The following is a 20,415-nucleotide window of genomic DNA, read 5'->3' as shown; positions in this document are numbered from 1 at the left end:
TCGCCAAGGCCTAGCCAGGCAGTGTTTTGGACACACATGATCCTCGTCTGATTTGTTTTTGGACATTGAATCGGACTCATGATTGTGACTGTTTCAAAACACATCTTTTGCCTTAAAACTTCCCAGTCTAGAGACTGCATTTAGACCACTGCCTATCTGCCATTTTTAAAGCAGTAACTTTTGCACTTGTTATTTATGTCCATTGGGTAAGTTAAGGCAGTTGGGAGGTGTTGTTACCCAATGGAGTTTGGCACGAAAACATGCCACCAGCACATATTTCTGTGATGGACTGTGGTGAAAAATGACACTTAAGCAATTAATTGATTATTTATATTCATTTTTTTAAGGCCACGATATTTGTATTGCAAAAATCTTATGTGGTTTGTCATTTTTTTCCCACCGTATACCTATCACCTTTTTAAAAGTTACATTTTTTGCTTTGCAGGTACTCTGTTTTCCTTCCTCTGCCTGACATCACATTTTATCTGCGAACACGTGGCTTGCACTTGCATGTAACGTACTTGAGTATGAGGTGAGTTAAACAGTATTTCATCAAAAATAAGAAGGCTGATTTTTGCTGGCTGCAGCCGATTAGTGTGCAACAATCATGATGATGCCCATTGGATGAATGAAATTCAGTTTACAAATGTACAGTATGTGTTTCTATCCCTTGACTTTAAATGTCAATTTATCAGTGAAATTAGGCTACAAAAACTTTATTTTGCAGCTCAGTGCCAATTTTGAATAATATAGAGGTATATATTTCCATCTTAATCAGGTACATTTAAGCACATAATTGTTGTCACTGGTAACCTGTAAGGTGTTTTGGGAGATTCAGTGCCCAATCTTAAGTTGTATAGTTCAAGGGATTTTAATGTAATGACGAGAATATAAGACGACTTTATCCTGGGCAATATGGTATGCTCTGTCACAGTCAATCACTTATGTGGAATTAAGCCATTTGATGGCTATCATGACATTAGAACCAGATTAAGTAGGGGTGTTGGTTAACAATATGAAGTAACTTGTTAAAGGTATACCTGGTGTAAAACCACCAAACTGTCAGCACAATGACTGTGAATGTATTGCCTCATTTTGGAAAGAAAAAAACAATCTGATGTGCTCACTGTGCCTTTACCTGACAAAGGGGTGCTTCTGTCTTTAATTTTTTAAAAGAGTATTAAAACCCAATACTGCCTATAGAAATCATTGTCAAATTAATGTTTGGAAGACTATCTTTCAAAATTACAATGATGTAAAAGGCACATTCCTCCCTGCCATTCGTTGCCGGGCTTTTTTTTTTTTTTTGCTGACTTCCAGGACAGGAATGCATTGTGCTGGACCGCCTGATTATTCCCACACTGGCTCCCCTCTTGTGTCCCTAATTGTCAGTATATTTAAATTGATGGGTCTTACTCAGATGGTGTACTTTTCTACAACTGTGCTGAGAAAATGTGCTGAATGTGCCAACTAATCTGTTAGTGGTATAGGCCACCAATGTATGTTACATTGATGTTTCATAATGCATATGTTTTTAATGGAATATTGGGAGCAGCTTGTTTTTTGTCAACCAAGATACAGAACCTTTTTTGGATTAAATTAATAATAAAAAAAATGACGTCAATACAATGTCTCATTTTAATGTCCAGTCATACCTGGCCACGTTGAATTTCATGACTTCATTCTATCACAGTTTTTCAAAAACAATAAATCATGCTCTTTCATGGTTAAATACAGCCACTTATGCACATTTAAGCAAAACATTTTCAAACAAATAGTGACATGAACTGAAACTGCCTTGTTTATCGCCATTAATGGGTCCCAGACCCGACCACCATAAGTGAATTTTCACAAAGTAGACTGCAGAGACGGTTGCTGCTAGCATAGCAAGCTACCGAGCCAACTAGTTAGCCTCTCCAATCACTTATTCTGAATTTAAGAATGTGTTTCAAATTGCATGGGAAAGGACAAAGTACAAAGCCAAGAGCTCACCACTTCCACACAGAATAGGAGGAGAACCTTTTTTCACTTTTGTCATGATGGACATGCCATGGCTGACTACACGCAATGTGAAGGTATATCGGATCTGGGACCAATTAACTGTGATAAACGATGGATCACTGTACTCCAATTCCTTTAACAGAAACATTTGATTAAATCTGTCATCCATTTCCTGCTTTTGAATCAATAGATACGCATACTACATTTCACTATGACAATCTTGTGCACCCCCTTGTTTTGTTTGAGTACACATTTGATGTTTAGTAGTGTGAAAAATGCACGTATTGTATCAATATGTTCTAATTCAGGGGCCCCTCATTAAAGCTAAAATGACAAAACATGTTTTTTTTTACTTCTGCTATTTTTTAACAGCAACTGTCAAATGACTGTATTTTTGGGCTTTTCCATTGTTGAGCAATACAAGAATGTGTTTCAGTGTCTGCCTGATTTAGAAATTAGCCTTGAAATGACTAATACTGTGCATGAATTGTTGGGCATTGTTTAAAGCCCACTTTTTTGATTGTCTTTTTTCCCATTTTTCACAGGGAAAAGAACAATATACCCCTGAAAATGTTGCATTAGAAATGAGATAAATTGATGAGCACAAATTATTGTCACCACTGAGTTAAAAAAAAAGTACAGCATATACAGGACCCACAAACTATATGCAGTAAAAACTGTTTTTATTTAAGCCATCAGGTTTTTAAATAGTACAACATACAATGAGGCAAAATAGGCAACAGCTGTGAAATTATGAACAAAATGTACCATATATGACATAAAACAACAGAACGACATGGTGGATTAGCGTTGGTTAGCCATGGTATTTAGGCGAACTGGGCAGCAAAGGGAAAAGGAATATCAACCTCCATCTGTCTGTCACCAACTCTCACAAATTGTTTAACTGTGTTACTCATCTCCTGAAGGACTCTCATGACATGGATATGGAAAGCATTGACGCGTTTCAACATCAAGTCAAATGAGGGCTGGATGTCTGCTTGAAGCTGTTCAATAGAGATGGCAGCCACAATGCTCTGAAGTTTGCTTGTGACAGTTGTGAGGTATTCAGTAATTATCCTTTGGACCATCTCAACCCTCTTGACAGCATTAGCAAAGACCCGGGAGTTAATGGCGTCATTATATGTGTCGGTCACAAAGGGGAAGAACCTTGCTACATTTTGGGATTGTATAATTTTGAGAAGCTTTTCCATTTTTTCCACAGCAAAGGTCATCAATTCAGATAAATCCCCCTCAGTATTTTTCCACAGTGGCAAACTTTCCACAGTGGTAACTATTTGTTCCCAGGCATTCGTTAGAGCTGTCACTAAGCTATTAAGGATGTCTCCTCCACTGACAGTATAGTCAGACCCAGGAATTGTGAATTTAATGTTTTCAATGACTTCAACGGCTTTTAGAAAACCAAAGAATTGGATTTTTGCAATTTGCTCAAATGTATCCTCAAATGTTGTGGTGACATATTTATAACAATTCTGATAGATCTCAACCCCTGACAGCCTTTGTGCATGCCCCGGGATTAGGAACTTGGTCTCTCCCAGGAATTTAAACACAGCATCAAGAAAAAGGTCAATCCTTTGTTGGTATTTTTTAAGCATAAATGAAGTCTGATGTGCGATAGATGTTATGACGTTGGAGGCATTAACTGCTGCAATGTTGTCAACAACATTCTTAAAAAACTCTGCACCCTGGTTCTTAGCCTGTTCGAGGGAACGCCCAAGGCTTCTGGCGTGACGGTTCATTTTCTTGTACGTCATGATAGCAGGAGTAGTGACTGTTTGCACGACTGCAGGTACCCTCTTCTTCGCTGCCAGCATCGCTTCATAAGGCATCTCCATGTTCCAGGAAGTCTGAATGTTCAGCGTCTCAGGATTCATCACAGACATCTTCAGGGCCAAAATGTCAATGTCTGTTTTTGGTTCAGTCTGCAAAAAAGAACACAATGATCCCAAATATTTTAACACATTATATTCTTTGAAGTTTCAATTGAAAGGCAATTTCAAGATGCTACTCACAGGATAGCGGCCGTAGAGTCTTGCTTTCATTTGTGCTGGGCGCTTGATCTGCATCTGAACTGCAACATGTCCGGCAGGTGGAATGGACAGAGAGGAAACAAGACCCTTTTCTGGGTTTCCAGTCATCTCCTGGTAGATTTCCAAAGTCTGATCTGGCAGATTGATCTTTGCTGAATTGCGGATGGAGACGTCAGCGTTTTCATAATTTAAGGTGACAATGCTATCATGGCTTCCTTCAACCACTGCGTGTTTTAGAGACAGGACAGAGGCCATTTTCAATCCGCCAACTACATCAACATTGGTGTTGCCCTGAATTTTTCCCGTCAGAAACTTGCACTCTGAAGACGAGGATGCATCGAGTTTGACGATGAAGCTGTCGCGATTGAGAATGCTGGTGTTGCTTTTGAGAGTGATCATCGGTGTTTTCAACGAGAACTCATAGGTCAGATCACCCATCTTTGGAACCCTTATGCTCTTGACTTTGGGCAGAGTGATTTTGGGCATGGTTAACTTGCTGATTGCTGATGGGACATGCAGAGCAGGCATTGTGAGAAGGGTGGTGTCTGGGAGGGGAAGGGTGAATGTTGACAGCTCGACATTGATAACTGGTACTTTGTAAGCAGGGATTGTCACTGTTTTAGGCAATTCAATGCTGTATTTGTCGTAATTTGCCTGTGCTTTGCTGTACGATGAAGCCAGCAATGCAGCAGCCTTATCTTTTCCAATGAGCATTTTCTTGTGTAGCGTCTTGATGTTGCTGTTAATGGCAGTGATGAATGGATCCACATTAATGTTAATGGTGAGCATCTCAGGGTTCTTCATGTACTTCATCTTGGAGCTCATGTCAAAAGTCTGCTGAGTTGTGATGAAGAAATATCTCAGGCCAGCATCTTCCCACAGTGAGAATTCAACTTTTGGTGTCCTCATTTCAAAATATGGCACTCTTATTTCAGGAATAGTGATTGGTAGCCTCAAGAGATCAATATTAGCCTCTCCATTGATCTGGGAAACAATATTGATTTCTGTTTCACCGTTATCCATTGTAAAGGAATGGGAATATTTGTTTTGTTGGAATTGCGCCATTCCTGTCCAGCTGGCTTGTTGTACTTCAGAGGTCAGCGTAAGAAGCATGTCATTCTGGAATTCCATCTTTCCAGGCAGCTGGAATGGAAAGTGGAGCTTGGAGTATCCCCTATTCTTGGTGTCAAACATGAGCTTGGTAGGTGTGATCAAGGCAAGGGCAGAGCTTGAAAGGGTTCCACCATTTAGTTTAGCATCATGGGATGCAGTGAGATCTATTTGCATGTCTTCAGCCTTAGCTTGGAACTTGAGCAGCGCAACACTGTTCATATCAGGTCCTTCTGTGTCAAATTTAGCATCAATAATGGCATGGCGGAAAATGCAGATATCTGCGATCACATTCTGACTGGTTTTTGCAAATTTGCTCCCTGTTGCACCAGTCAAAGTCACTTTGGCTGTGTGGAGATCCATAACCAGGTCCATGTTACTGTTGTGGGTTACCTCATCTGAAAATTCCTGGATTGTGTATTTTGCATTAGCCAGATTGTTCATCTTCACACGAGCAGAGTCTGCTTCCAGCGTAAGATTTGTCTTTTGAGTTGCTGTTACGTGAGTGAAAATGTTGAGGGGTGGCATGTTGAGGTCATGGTTGTAGTTTGTGTTTACAGTGGCAGAGAGTCCATCTTCCATGGCAAAGAACATGTTGTTGACGAGATCTGCAGAATACAACTCTGTCGCTATGTTCACAGTTGTGTCAGCAGAACCTTGGCCTGCCAGGCGGTAGACAGCCATTGTTCCCTTGTGGTCTACTTTAAAGGATGACTGATCGATCTTAATGTACTCCGATACCGCCAGACGTCTCATCTTGGGTAGAGCAACATGTGCACTGGCATCTATTTTAAACTGGAGGACTTTCAATGTAGATTTGGCCTGAGAATAAAGGTTCAATTTGAACTCTGGCGTTACTGATGTCGCTGTGGTGTTCTCGAGATCTGCAGTAGTCCTCAGTTTGTAATGTGGCGAGTTTACTTTGAACTCTCCGTAGAGTTTTCCAAAGCAGGGAATCTTGCTCATGTCTGCCACTTTGTCTTTCAACGCTACTGTTAATGTGTCATAATCAAAGGATTGTATTTTCTGGACCATTCCGATGACATAATTTTTGATGTCATCAATCAGCTGTGTGAAGTCAAAGGAATACAGCTCATTCACAAGCTCCTTAATGGGGACTAAAACCTTTTGGATCAAAGGCTCGATGTCAACTGACTTAAGTAGAGCAAAAACGGATTGAATCTTTTCCCTCACCTGATACTGCTTCATGATTTTAACAACCTCATCCATCACTGCCCCTATCACCTTCTCAGCCTCATACTTGGACAGAATTTCCTCCACTTTGCTATAAATGACATTGAACCTATTAGGGATGTTGTGTTTCTTGATCCAAGCCATGATGGCCTCCTTGATTGATTTCAACACATTGATGACTTCTTCTACTGGCAACTTGGCTGTCAGGTTGGTCAAGACATTTTCAATGGAGTTGATAAACTTTGTCACATCTTGGACGAAGACTTTTATGTCAAAGTTGTCAATGACCACCTTCAGTTCAGATACTTTGTTCTGAAACTTGGTGCTGATCTCATACTTGGTGTTGATGTTTGTCAGCAGTTCAATACTGTTGTCCATCAGCGCCATCATTGTGGATTTTACATTTTCAATAACGGCAGGGAGGTGCTCGGTGAACGGGATCTGGATGAAATGGCTGTCAGTGTTCTTGTCATACTTGACAAATCCAGAAACACTATAGTCCTGACTGTCTTCACTGAAGAAGTTTGTGGCCACTGTGCCTTTCATCTCAACAGCCATTCTCTCTGCATTGTTGTAGGCACCCACTTCCTGTTCAAAGGTGTTGTCATTGACTTTGGATGTCACTTTCAGATTGAGACGCTGCTCTTGGAGACTCAATGTGCTGCTGAGTTTGTTGTCCACGTTGGTTTTGATAGTGGGTCTGCCTTCAATCTCATGAGTGCTTGAAGCTCTGTACTCAAATGAATGCGTGAACAGCAGGGGTTCAGCTTTCAGGAGGAATTTGCTGTACAGTTCTCCACTCTGCTGTCCGTAAAAAGACACTGCACCATTGGAGTTGAACAAGGCGTCAATGTTAAGAGAGAAGGGTTTAGCAATTGCGTTGATCTTGCTGTCAAGACGAAGAGACTGTGATTTGTAATCGGCAAGATTGTTGAATTTCATCGTTAGACCGGCGACCTCCATATCTGTGTTATGTGTGATCTGAGACCCCAGGAGTTTACCGTTGGTGTTGCACTTGGTAGACAGGGCCATGTCCTTGAACTTGACTTCGTAAGTGTGCTTGAGTTCATCACCTGACAAGACTCCTTTCAGTGTTCCCATCAACTCCACATTGTAGGGCTGTGCCGTGAACCGGGCATCATTGTTAAAGTTGATCTCCATGATCTTCAGATCATTTTTCACCATAACTGTGGCTATGAAACGCTCCATGGTAACTGTGATGTCATGCATGTAGGAGTTTTTCTTGTTGAGGATGTTGTTGCTCTTGGTGTGGAGAGTCAAAGATCTCAGTGTGAGAGAAAGGGAATTAGTATTATCGGTCCTCATTTCGTCAAAAGATCCAACTATACTGTTGGATACGATAAGGCCATCTTCACTCACTCTGAAGTTCATTGTATTTCTCGTATTGACACCTAGGACATCGCCGGTAAAGAGGCCATTGAGGTAGACTTCCGAGCCAGCAACCTTTCCTTCCACATTGAACTCAACTTTGTTATCTTGAATGCCTCCCTTTGTGGTAAGAGACATTGTCGCGCCAGCAGCATCAAGTCCCCCGTGGAAAATATTCTCAAAGGTCAGTGCTCTATGCTGGGCAGTTGTAATACAACTGGTGGTCAGGCCATTCGTATTCAGGGTCAGGGTTGCCTTGTGAGAAGAAAGGCTCGAAAATATGGTAACGGAAGCATCAGTATTGAGCTCCAAGCCAGAGGGATTCATGGAGCCAGTGAGCAAGGAGTAGACACGGTTTACTGTGTCATCAGCCTTATTTTCTATACGGAGGTTGGCTTGACCTTCAGAAGCGGTGAATTCCACATGGTTCTGAAGTGTTCTCTGATTAGCCTTGGTCATGGAGTTAGACTTGATGGTAAGCTTGGCATCCTTGTGATTCAGGCTCATTTTCGTCGAGTGCTTGATGGGGTCACTGTTGATATTAGTGTTGGAATCAATCAGAAGCTCCTCATTTGCATACACAGCCTTGATCTTGTTCGAAACCTTCAGGATATCAGAGTTTGCTCTCAGCGTGCTTTCCAGTCGGGCCTCCTTCTTTGTAGCATCAACTGAAAAGGTGTTGAGATAGGTGGTGCTAGAGGTTAAAGATCCAACACTGACACTTCCATCAGCATTGGTATCTCCAAATAGCTTGTCTGAATCAAGAGTGAAGTGGTTGGTGATATCCAAAGACGTTCGCAGGCCAAGCGGGGTGGCAGCGTAGATGTTGTAGATTCCGGATGACTTGACAGTGTCGGTGACTGCCATAGTTTCCTCCACATTGATCCTTGTACTCACAAACTGGTGCTCCAGGTTGCCATTTAGGGTAAATTTGATCGTGTTCTCGTCTGTATCAGTAACTTCTGTGGCTCCTTTAAAACAAACAAAGCAATAAAACATCAATCACTTTTGCTTAATTTGTGTTAAATGCCCGACCAAAAAATAATTAAATTTACCTTCAGTTGTAAAGGAGAGAAGTTTGATTGGACTGTCAGCCTTAACTTTAAACTTGGCCAGGTAGTTTGGAGATTTCACAGAGTTGTTGCCTGCCGACATAGTTGTCTCCCAGTTGTAGTAATTGTTGTTCACCTTGGCAGATACTTCCACCATTCCCATAAGGGGCAGAGTGATTTCTCGCTCGGAGGGGATGGTAAATGTGGGTATGTTTATCTCCCGTGGGCTTAGCTCCATTCCCAGCTGCGGCACAGAGATGCCAGGGGATGTGACCATGGGAGGTATCCTCAATTCCTCAGAGGATCTCCCTCCAAGAGGAAGAGGAATACTGATAGTCAGATGGTCCTTGTTGAACTGGTATCGGAATTTGCTTTCCCTGATGACAATATAAAATGAGAACTCACCAAAAATGCAGAGATAAAACTGTCACAACTATAACTATAAGGTGTCTCTTACATGTTCATGAACAGGTTCTCGGGCATGGAGGGCATTTCCAGCTTTGTGATGCTGTTCGTCATTGTCTCCACATAGGGGACATCAGATGAGATCTTGTTCATCCAAATCTTGCTGGCCTAATGATAAAAAAAAACAGCCATCACTGCAGTAATCTGGAGGAATCAACCCAATTTAAGTCAGTCTTCCAACCAAGTCAATTCACCTCAAGGGCCTTGTTGACAATGTGACGCAGTTTCATGTCAGTGTTGACAACCTGACGATCCATGGCATCCGTAGCAAACTGCCTGACCCAGATCCTGAGTGCTTCAGAGTAAGGCACGAGAGCTTTGCTCTCGGCATTCATGTTTGACAACAGCTTAACCTCAGCTTGGTCCTCGCCTGGAATTCAAAATACTGGTTAGCCTCTGAGCTGAAAGAGTGTGAATATAGTGACTTAAAGACGTACCGTATTTGAACGTGACAGACTGAATGGATGAGGTCTCTGGGAGCTTCACATCACTTTTGATCTCAAAGGTGACATCTTCAGCTTTGCTCATGGTAGCAGAGATGGTAGCATCTGTCCTCAGAGAAGGGACTAACAGCTGAACCTGCAGCATTCCGTCAGTCATAGCATGAAGCCTGAAATTAATAGACAATGTATAATTATTGCCTGATCAAAAAATCCAAATATGAGTTTAAGTTTGTGCTTTGAGTTACTCACTGGGCACGACCAGTCAGAGTGAGCTGAGGCACTTTCTTATTGGTGAGCTCAAGGATGATGGCTTTGCCTTTGTTGCTGCTGTCAGTCAAGCCCAGCTTGACTCCGGATTCCACATCAATGTCGGGTATATGGAGTTGGCCGGTGAAGACATTCCTGTTCCTGTTGTATTTCATGAGGGCCCAAGCTTCAGTAGGTTTAGTTCCTACGGAGTTGGGAGATTAGAGGAGTCAATGGGGGTATATCACAGGTGATTGAACTCTCAAAATTGATCTTTTTCTAATGATTATTACCTTCGGCTTTCAGAGTCATCTTCAGGGAATCAACCTTCTGGCGACCATCATTACCCTCACTGAGGAGATTGTATGTAATGGTGGCTGTGTAGGCTGACACCTCTTTGACAGGCTTGATGTCAATTGCAAACCTGATGTGAACAGTACAAAGATTAGCTTTTCATATATACATTTGAATACAATACAAAATCCCATTACAGTTTAAATACTGGTAAAATGTCATGTATACTGTATTTTTCCACTTACATTGTCTCTCCGTTCAGGGGGAAGTAAGGCACATTCTTTTTGTTATGAAGGTTAACTTGAAGTTTTTTAGTGCAATAATTAAATCCGAGCATGGAGTCACAGTTTACGTCACCCATGTTGTGTGGGATTTCGGCAGTAATGTCTGAGCCCACGATCAGAATGGTATTGCTATGAAAAAGAAAGAATAGAAACGTAAGTTACATTTTATGATTACAGCATGACAATTGTAATCAGCCACAATGCAGTGTTATTTTTGTTGTTACCTGATTCTAAAGAGCTTTGTCGTCCCTGTAGCGGCCGGGATGGAGAGTTTGACCTGGTTGGGTTCCATGGTAAGCTTAGCATTGAGGCTGCTCTCGTGGTACAAGCTGGTGTGCATTTCAACAGCCGAGTCAACAAATTCGGGAACATGGACTCCCATCTGGGTCACAAACTCCAGTCCAACAGAGGGCATGAACAACAGCTCATTCTGTGAATGAAATACATGATGTGAATGAATTAGTATAGTGAGTATGCGGGAGTCTACCCCAGCTGTCTTTGTGCGAGAGGCAGGGTACACCCTGGACTGGTCGCCAGCCAATCACAGTGCACATATAGACAACCATTCACACTCACATTCATACCTATGGACAATTTGGAGTCGCCAATTAACCTAGCATGTTTTTGGAATGTGGGAGGAAACTGTAGTACTCGGAGAAAACACACAGGGAGAACATCCAAGAGATTCGAACTGTTTGTTGTAAGTTTGTTGTTTCTACGATGAAGTCTGGTGCTTGTCTCAACAACCACTTACTGACATCTAGTGACCAATGAAGAATGCTACATTCATAATAGACCACATTCAACCACAAAAAAGTGTGATTTATTAATGACATATGTTTGAAAACTGTGAAGCTGCGAAATTTGAACAAAATTTTGTTACCATGTTTGGGGAAATGCTAAGGCCCCCCTTAGCTCCGGGAGCAAAAATGCCAGACAGAGAGAAGGTCAGAGGCAAGCCAGGTGCCGTTGGGAGGACAAACTTGTTGTCCATGAACATGTAATGGATAAAGATCTCATTGTCCATGCCGGACATCAGTTTAGACACAACCTAATAAAAAAGAAAAAAAAGAATGACTTTAAAAGCTGTCATTCCGTGGTCATGAAATGGTCAGAAGTAAAAATAGTACCTGGGTAGGGAGGACCTTGAGGAAAATGTCTGCATACATCTTTGCATTATCAGCAATAGACCTCAGTTCGCTGGCCCTGATGAAGCCCAGCTCCGCTCCCATGATCTTCAGGTAGGCCATGGCTTCTGGGGTTTCTTGATTCTGCAGATCTTTCATCAACTTGTTGAAATTGCGAACAATTTCCCTCATAAGATCTTCAGGAACCTTGGGGGAAAAGGTTTCTTTTAATGCTGACATAGCTCAAAATGGGAACTACATTATGAATGAATGAATGAACCTCAATTGTACCTTCTGTCCTTGTGTTTTCAATGGAACAACCCACTTCTCCAGAACTTCCTTTATCTTGATTGGCATCTTGTCCTCCGCCCAATACAGAGCCTTGGACAGAGTGTCTGGGAAGAAGCCATTCTTTCCGAACAAAGCCTCAATAGTGGGCTCAAAGCCTTTCCCTTCGATGCCAACCTATGAACGGGATTTAGTCAGTTTTTCTTATGGACATTTCTATATTTATTTATCATGTCCTGCAGTGCTACACACCTCCCACATATCCATATTGTAGCCAAAGGCTTTCAAGGTAGATTCCAGCAGGATTTCTCTGGGCAGTTGGTTGCTCGGGTCAAAGATAACGTTGCCCTGAATGTTAGCCTGCATGACCTCATGCTCCAAGCCCAGCTTGTAGTTGCGAGACTTTGTTGTGTAGTCATTGTGAGTGACCACGTCAGTGTCCTGCAAGGCGTCCATTATTTTCCTAGCAAGCCTGGAGCAAAAAAGAATGCGGTTATATTTGGTTTGATTATTCAGTACATGTTATTTTCAGGAAGGAATCTTACTTCTGGGTGTCAGAATCGGTGGAGGAGATGATGTTGTAGACGTGGGAGGTCACAAAAGATTTAATTTGCACGTTCTGCTCCTGATTCAGGATCTTTTTCACCATCTCAATGTCACTGTTTTGGGGGTTCCTCATCAGAATCAGGTAGGCTGCAAGGCGTTTCTGCACAGCACCCTTTGGATACTGGCTGACCCTCTGAAGGTTAGCGCGAACCTGGACGGAAGAGTTTGTTAATGCCGTCCATGAAATGATTCCCAGTGGAATTGAAATATTTTTTTCCTGCTAGTTACCTCATCTGTCAAAGACATGCGTCTGAACGCCTGGATGGCTGCAAGCTGAACAGACAGGGTGGTTGTTGGCTGTCTCATGCACTTCAACAGCGTGTTCTTGATAGCGGGGTTGGCATCTTCCAAGACATCTCCCATGTTACCCACAACCTGAATGGAAGTGCATGAAAAGAATGGTATAAATAGAAGAATAGAACCTTACTGGAGATGTACTTTCTTAAGGTAGTACTGGACCGAGTACTGGTTGCTCGAGAGATGACAGTTTTGTGCATGTGTGAGGTTTAAATGTACCAACCCTCAAAGTCAGGAAGGTCAGGTCTTTGTCCCCAGCACAGTCTGGGCCCAGAAGGGAGGCCAGGAATTCAGAAACAGCAGTGATCTCCGGAGTGACTTTGCCCTCAGCCTGGTACAGTCTAGTGACAAAATTCTATATAAGAAACCACCACTGGCATCTACAGAATCAACAACATGAAAACAGTTGTTTACTTACTTCTTGGCTGTATTACTCAAAGCATACATGATGGGCTTGCTCTGCTTGTACTGAGCCATGGCCAGCATGTCATTGACCATGAGGCGGGAGGGGTTGGGCAGCAGTGCCAGGGCGTATACAGTGGCATCAACTGCAAAAGCAGTTTTGTCGACGGTCCTGAGTACTTTCAGCACGGCGCTGATGCACTCCGGAGTACCGCACTGGACCAGAGCTTGCATGGTCAGGGAGTTGGACATATCCATCATCTCAAGGACGGCCGATCCCAACACATCAGCTTTCAGGCCACGCAGTTCAGACACCAGTTTGTGGAAGATGGAGGCGCGCTGCTCGCCCTGACTGGTCTGGGACAGGGTGTTCAGCTGCTGCATTGTGGCAATGGCGGCATCTTTAGATTGCACAGGGGACTTGTTGTCAATGTGGTCCATTGGCAGGAAGCGGAGGTTGGCCTCATCTGTTGATTAAAAAAAGCAAACAAACAACAAAACAATGAATGGATGGAAACATAGTTATGCAGAGTGAAGCATATTCTAAAGCATATTCCCCTATTTTTGCTTCTTTTTAATAATTTCCCAAATTCTTCTTGAATAATCTTTGAATATTTTCTTCTTATGATGTTATGATTTTATTCCCATAGTATTTTGACTTTATTTTGAGAACATTATAACCACCAATATTCCAAAAATGGTATCTTTATTAGGGCTCGAGCACTGACCAGTGCGAAAGCCCTATTGTAATCGTTCCGTTTTTTATTCTGACGAAAGGACGGACATTTTGAGGGCCTTAACATGCCCGAAAACTCACCAAATTTTGCAAGCGCGTCAGGTCTGGCGAAAATTTCGATCTGGTGGGGGTCCCGAAAACAATGTTCCAAAATTGACTCTCTAGCGCCACCTTTAATTTTTGAAAAAATTGGCCCCCGCCACCAGTTTCACCTATCGTCACGAAACTTGGTGGAGACGTCTATCGTGACAGGACGGACCAAAAAGTCTCAAGAACCCATATTGGAAAACGAACAGGAAGTCGGCCATTTTGGATGGCGGCGGCCTTTTTCGTGCCAGAAGTTGGGGTCGTATCTCGACGAACTCCTCCTAGGGGGTTTGACCAAATGAATCCGTTGTTGCATCAACGGACACTAGACGGATGGCCGACGTTAAATTGCGAAGGATTTTGGGATATTCCATACGATGTGGGCGTGGCACGCCCCCAAATTTTGCCCATTTTCATATGTCCGGGCCTTGCACGCTGAGCGTAACTGTAGATGTGAATAACTTGGCTCCACGTGGTCAGATCTTCATCATACTTGGTACATGTGATCATGGCCCCGCCCCGAAGGTCCCCGTAGGTCACTTCCTGATTTCGTCGCAGCGCCACCTTTTGGCGACAGGCTAAAGGCGTGTCATCTACATGAGGCCTTTTCTGCCAGGAGATTCATCAGATGAACATCAGGGTCACAAGGTCACTGCCTGACAGCCTGGTGAAGCCTGTTGATGGACCATGATGCAGGAAAAGCACACGTGGTGGGCGTGGCCTGGCGGCGAATGCTCAGGCCTCGCCATTTACATAGAAAAGGTCATCATTCGCCCGCAAAAGGTCGCATGGGCTTGAAAGCTCATAGGGGGGGTCAGAATCCAGGCCTGAGCGGCCTGGTGTGGCCCCCATATGAAACCAAGCCAAATTGACTCACTAGCGCCACCTAGAAGTTTTAAAATAATTATCCCTCGCCTCCCGTTGCACGTATCGGCATGATTTTCGGAGGAGACATCACTCGTGACAGGACGCACAAAAAAGTCTCAATAACCCATGTTCTAAAACCAACAGGAAGTCGGCCATTTTAGGTGGCGGCGGCCATTTGGGGGCGGATGTATGGGTCGTATCTTGACGAACTCCTCCTAGGGGGTTTGACCGAATGAGTCCGTTGTTGCATCAACGGACACTAGACGGATGGCCCACGTTAAATTGCGAAGGATTTTGGGCCGCTCCATAGGATGTGGGCGTGGCACGCCACCAAACTTTGACCATTTCATATCTGGCCCTGCCTGGTGTCTGGCCTTGCCTTGAAGCAATGTACATCAAAGTCAATACACAGTTTGACTGACAGACTGATGATGTCAGTTGATGGACTATGATGTGTGTAAAGCACATGTGGAGGGCGTGGCCACGGCAAATGGTCAGCCTTCGCCATTGACCATCAAAAGGTCATCATTTGCCTGCAGAAGGTCACAGGCTGCTGAAATCTTAAACGTGAGGCCTTAATCCAGGCCTGAGCGCCCTGGTGGTGCTCCCATGTGACACCAATCTAAATTGACACACTAGCGCCACCTAGAAGTTTCAATTCATTATCCCTCGCCACCCGTTACACGTATCACTATGATTTTCGGTGGAGACGTCTATCATGACAGGACGCACCTAATGCTCCAGAAGCCATGTTCAAAACACAGCGCCACCAACTGGTGGAAATGTATATCTGCCGTAACTTCCTGATTCATGGTCAGATTGTCTTGAAATTTTTTTTGGTGTGTTGGGTCAATCTCTGGTCTGTTATACTGTGTGTACATAGACTCTATAGCGCCACCAACTGGTGGAAATGTATATAGCCGTAACTTCCTTCCACATGGTCGGATCAAGCCCAAATTTTTTCTGGTGGTTTGGGGTACCCTCTGGTCTATGACTGTGTGTGTACATAGACTGTATAGCGCCACCAACTGGTGGAAATGTATATAGCCGTAACTTCCTTCCACATGGTCGGATCAGGCCCAAATTTTTTCTGGTGGTCTGGGGTACCCTCTGGTCTATGACTGTGTGTGTACATACACTGTATAGCGCCACCAACTGGTGGAAATGTATATAGCCGTAACTTCCATCCACATGGTCGGATCAAGCCCAAATTTTTTCTGGTGGTTTGGGGTACCCTCTGGTCTATGACTGTGTGTGTACATAGACTGTATAGCGCCACCAACTGGTGGAAATGTATATAGCCGTAACTTCCTTCCACATGGTCGGATCAGGCCCAATTTTTTTCTGGTGGTCTGGGGTACCCTCTGGTCTATGACTGTGTGTGTACATACGCTATAGCGCCACCAACTGGTGGAAATGTATATCTGCCGTAACTTCCTTACGCACGGTCGGATCGGCCCCTAATTTTTTCTGTTGGTTCGGGGTACCCTCCGGTCCGTTACCGTGTGGGCCAACCACTCTATAGCGCCACCCACAGGCGGAAACGTATATCCGCCGCAAGGACCTACCGCGTGGTCCGATCGTCGTGAATTTTTTTATGGCGGTTCGCGGTGTCGGACGGGACGTGACCGCGCACCCGCCTCGCCGCCGCTGTCGCCCCCTCCTGGCGGAAAATTGCAAGTGCCGTGACTCCCTTACCGCTTATCCGCTCGCCGCGGTTTTTCGTATGGCGCGTCCGCGCGCCCGTCCGGTCGCGCGCGCGACCCCGACCCGCGCGTACCCCCGACCCGCGCGTACCCCCGAGCGCGTCGGGGTGCTCGAGCCCGCTCATCACTGCTTGCAGTTTTAATTTTGTTTGTTTCTGAAATATTACACTTAAAAAACATTTTTTTTTCTGCAATTGGCTGCCGACGAGTCCATAGTGTACCGAAGTTAGCTGGGATAGGCTCCAGCATACCCCCATGACCCTAGTGAGGATAAGCGTTATAGAGAATGAATGGATGGAGCGCATTTTGTCTTTAATATTTAAACTTTGTAAAATTATGTTTTTCCTGTTAGAGTATGTATTTCTTCTTATGAATGTTCGACTTTATTCTTGTAAAATGACAGCTGTTTTTTCCATTCTGCTGCTGTATGTAATTCACATAATATTTTGACTTTATTATTTTTTTCACAGCCAGATTTTCCACAAATTACAACTTTATTTTTTGTTTTGTTTGTTTTTCATAATATCACAACTTTTTTTTAAGTCCTTCTGTAATATTGAAACTTTATGCTACTAAAACGACTGTATTTTCCTTATAATTTTTGGAAAAATACTATTAAATTATTTTTCATTATATTCCAACTTTCTTCTCTGTAAAATTACTAATAAAAAAAAAATTGATGTTAAATTAGATTTTTAGAACGTGCTGTAGGCCAAATGACAAAAATGAATAAAACAGCCGTGAGCCACAAATGGCCGCCGGGCCGCACTTTGGTCACCCTTTGTTCTAAAGGCAGAAACACTCACTGTGGTCAAAGATTCTGTCATTAATCTTGGCAGTCTCCCTGAGAGTCACAGTCTGCTTCACCAGAGTAGAAATTCCATACTCATTCCTAAACGGGACACACAGATGATACACCATAAGAAACTCTTAAATCTTTTGGTTAGGATTATTAGAGGATTAGGATTATTATATTGTAACACTTACTTGTGGGAGAATGGCAGGAAGATGTGCTTCTCTGTGCAACTTCCACTAGTCATGTGCTTCTTCTGGTTGTCAAACTTGTAGTTGCACGTCTGTTTGCTGCTGATCATTTTGGACAAGGGGTAGTGCTGAAGGTGGAGAGACACCCATGGTTTTGCGTGTTTATACAGTATCATCAATTCACCAATTCATTAAATTCAGTGTTTTTTTTATGTGCTTCCTATGTGATTGAGGATTTTACCATGCCGGAGAAGATCGCCAAGGGACTGGTGGTGTGTCTGTGAGCGCTGAAGCCGTCACATTCGGAAAGATCCCTGCTGATAGTGACGTCGGTGGCGATGTCTCCTCTGGTGTTGACTGCGAAGTCGGTGGCGCAGACGCCATACACCGTGGCCTGGAAAAACAGTTACACTAAGTGTCGTTACTGAGTACAATGGAAGGCATCACCAGATGGCGTGATTTCTCTTTCTTTGTAATAATATGTTGTATTCCATAAAGAGCAGTGATTTACAAAGAAACCATTTCAGAACCCCTGACTTAGACTGTACAAAACTGTAAAATGACACAATCATCAGTACAGTACATACAGTTAATATGTAATGTTTAGGATTTGAATATTCCAAACTTTATTCACAAATTTGATGACTTATTGGTTATTTTATTAATCAATGCGCCCTCAAAGTGTATGAAAAATATAAATCAGCATCATGGTCATTAGGGATTGTTTAGTATATGGCATTTGGGGGCTGCACGGCGGTCAAGTGGTTAGCACGCAGGCTAACATGCTAGGTTAATTGCTGACTCCAAATTGTCCAAAGGTATGAATGTGAGTGTGAATGGTTGTTTGTCTATATGTGCCCTGTGATTGGCTGGCCACCAGTCCAGGGTGTACCCCGCCTCTCGCCCGAAGACAGCTGGGATAGGCTCCAGCACCTTCTGCGACCCTCGTGAGGATAAGCAGTAGAAAATGAATGAATAAAATGAATGAATGGCATTTGGGGCACAAATGATTGAAGTCTGACCAGCAACAAGTTAGTGCAATTGTGTGGACTAAGGGATTCTCTAGTTAAGTATACAATGAACTAGATGATTTCATCAGTCTGTACGATGTTTTGGAAGATAGATTGGAATTTTAAAAAAAGCACATCAGACAGCGCTGCAGCGGTAAACATGTTTTCTCAACCCAAATCAGATCCTCAATCAATACGGCTGATTAAAGTCTACTACATGAGCTGGTGACGCTATCGCGGAGATAAAGTTATCTAGGACTTTGACCCCGCGGTGGTGATGTGGGAACATGCACTGACTGTCATGTCAGCTGGTCCACTTTATCTGGTCATTGTGCAACGTGTTTATCTTTGGATGAGTCTTCACCACAAGAAAAAGAAAGACCATGAACAGTTAGTCCTCTCACCATTTTGTTGTTTCTGTCCTCTTCCATGGCGGGAACCAGGAGGGAGGAGACGATTCCCCTCTTGATGTTCAAGATGTTGATGGGCTCGTCTTCCTCTGGGAAGAGTTTCACATCAGTTTGTCCCTCCACGGTGATCTTCAGTGGGTTCCTGTTGACATGGACAGATGTCTGCTTACAACCTGATATTGCTTGCTTCGTCATTAAAAGTCAAAGGCTTCGTACTTGGCCATTGCAGTTTTGAAGGCCTGAGCTCCAGCAGCAGGGCGATACAGCGCGTTCCCCTCTTCGTCCACAGCAAAGATCTCGCTCAGGGAACATTCTGTGGCACGCAGGATGAAGCTACAGGTCTGAGGCACTTCAAGTTCAACCTGTGCAGTTGATGAAACAATGTTTAGCCCTCATTATGAAAGTATACCCATTGTGGTTCAGGTCGGGCGTGAGACATACTTTACAGGAGACTTTGGGGCCTCTCTTGTTGTTGGTGGCGCCGCTAACGCCGTTGAAGGTCTCGGTCTCATAGTCGTACACAAAGCGTCGGAAGTTCTTATACCTTTTGGCCACTGAAATGTGTTTCAAACATGGGTTAGACAAATATTCTGATTTGCAAGAACCACAGTTGGTACTCCTACCACTACTAACAATTTTAGCACATCTTAAAGTATGTTTGAATTGTGATTGTATTTCAATTTATACCAACTTATACCCCCAGCGTAATACAGTTTGAGAATCCCAGGGGAGTCCATTCATTTTTACATTCTAAAAAAAATAACTGAACAGGAAAACAATTGGAAAAAAATTGAAAAATCATCAGTAATTTCCCCCCCAAATCAAGTAAAAAAAAATAATTGTAATTTAATCAGAGCTTAATAACAAAAAATAACGTCATTTTAAGTAGCATGAAGTAGAAATATAAATAAACAAATATAATATAAGTTATTATATTATTAGAAACAAAATGACAAATGAAGTTGTAATGGAAAATGGAAAATTAACAGAATTATAAGAATTTTAATAATAATTACGAGTAGTAGTTGAAATACTTGGGTGGAAAAAATTTCACAAGAATATTCAGACAAAAACTTGCAATTTTACAAGAATAAACTCAAAATATTATGAAGAAAAATAACGTCATTTCAGTAGCACGGTAGCAAATATTAAGAAAAAATAGGTTGGGAACAAGTTATAATATTATGGGGACGATGTCATGATATTACAAGAAAATTTATTATTTATTATTTAAGAAGAACGTTTAAATATTTTTCATTCTAATAATAAGCTTATTCATCTATGTGACAAAGCTGAGATACCGTTTTTTTCTTGAACTACATATAACCAACATAGCATATCTACACATACTTGACAAAAATATCAGCGG

At 42.8% G+C, this 20,415-nt stretch overlaps 1 protein-coding gene across 1 annotated transcript in view; it reads right to left on the bottom strand.

Moving 5' to 3' along the window:
* The window catches only part of LOC131106797 (apolipoprotein B-100-like), a 37,358-nt gene that overhangs the window by 16,289 nt on the left and 654 nt on the right, over positions 1–20,415 (bottom strand). The window contains 25 exon segments of the mRNA XM_078799253.1: positions 807–813; positions 2,835–3,941; positions 4,032–8,713; positions 8,798–9,171; positions 9,252–9,367; positions 9,454–9,629; positions 9,697–9,869; positions 9,952–10,153; positions 10,242–10,372; positions 10,488–10,655; positions 10,751–10,956; positions 11,410–11,577; positions 11,657–11,860; positions 11,945–12,118; positions 12,194–12,413; positions 12,487–12,698; positions 12,776–12,922; positions 13,068–13,185; positions 13,263–13,713; positions 17,449–17,534; positions 17,630–17,754; positions 17,868–18,020; positions 19,041–19,188; positions 19,263–19,408; positions 19,488–19,600. Of these exon segments, the coding sequence (XP_078655379.1) occupies positions 807–813; positions 2,835–3,941; positions 4,032–8,713; positions 8,798–9,171; positions 9,252–9,367; positions 9,454–9,629; positions 9,697–9,869; positions 9,952–10,153; positions 10,242–10,372; positions 10,488–10,655; positions 10,751–10,956; positions 11,410–11,577; positions 11,657–11,860; positions 11,945–12,118; positions 12,194–12,413; positions 12,487–12,698; positions 12,776–12,922; positions 13,068–13,185; positions 13,263–13,713; positions 17,449–17,534; positions 17,630–17,754; positions 17,868–18,020; positions 19,041–19,188; positions 19,263–19,408; positions 19,488–19,600 (9,807 nt within the window).

The sequence above is a fragment of the Doryrhamphus excisus genome, linkage group LG19 (assembly GCF_037039965.1).
Source record: "Doryrhamphus excisus strain RoL-2023G ecotype Guam linkage group LG19, RoL_Dexc_Guam_v1.1, whole genome shotgun sequence".
Lineage (NCBI taxonomy): Eukaryota > Metazoa > Chordata > Actinopteri > Syngnathiformes > Syngnathidae > Doryrhamphus > Doryrhamphus excisus.
Note: the sequence above shows the minus strand (reverse complement) of the source record. Positions and strands in the feature narration are given on the sequence as shown.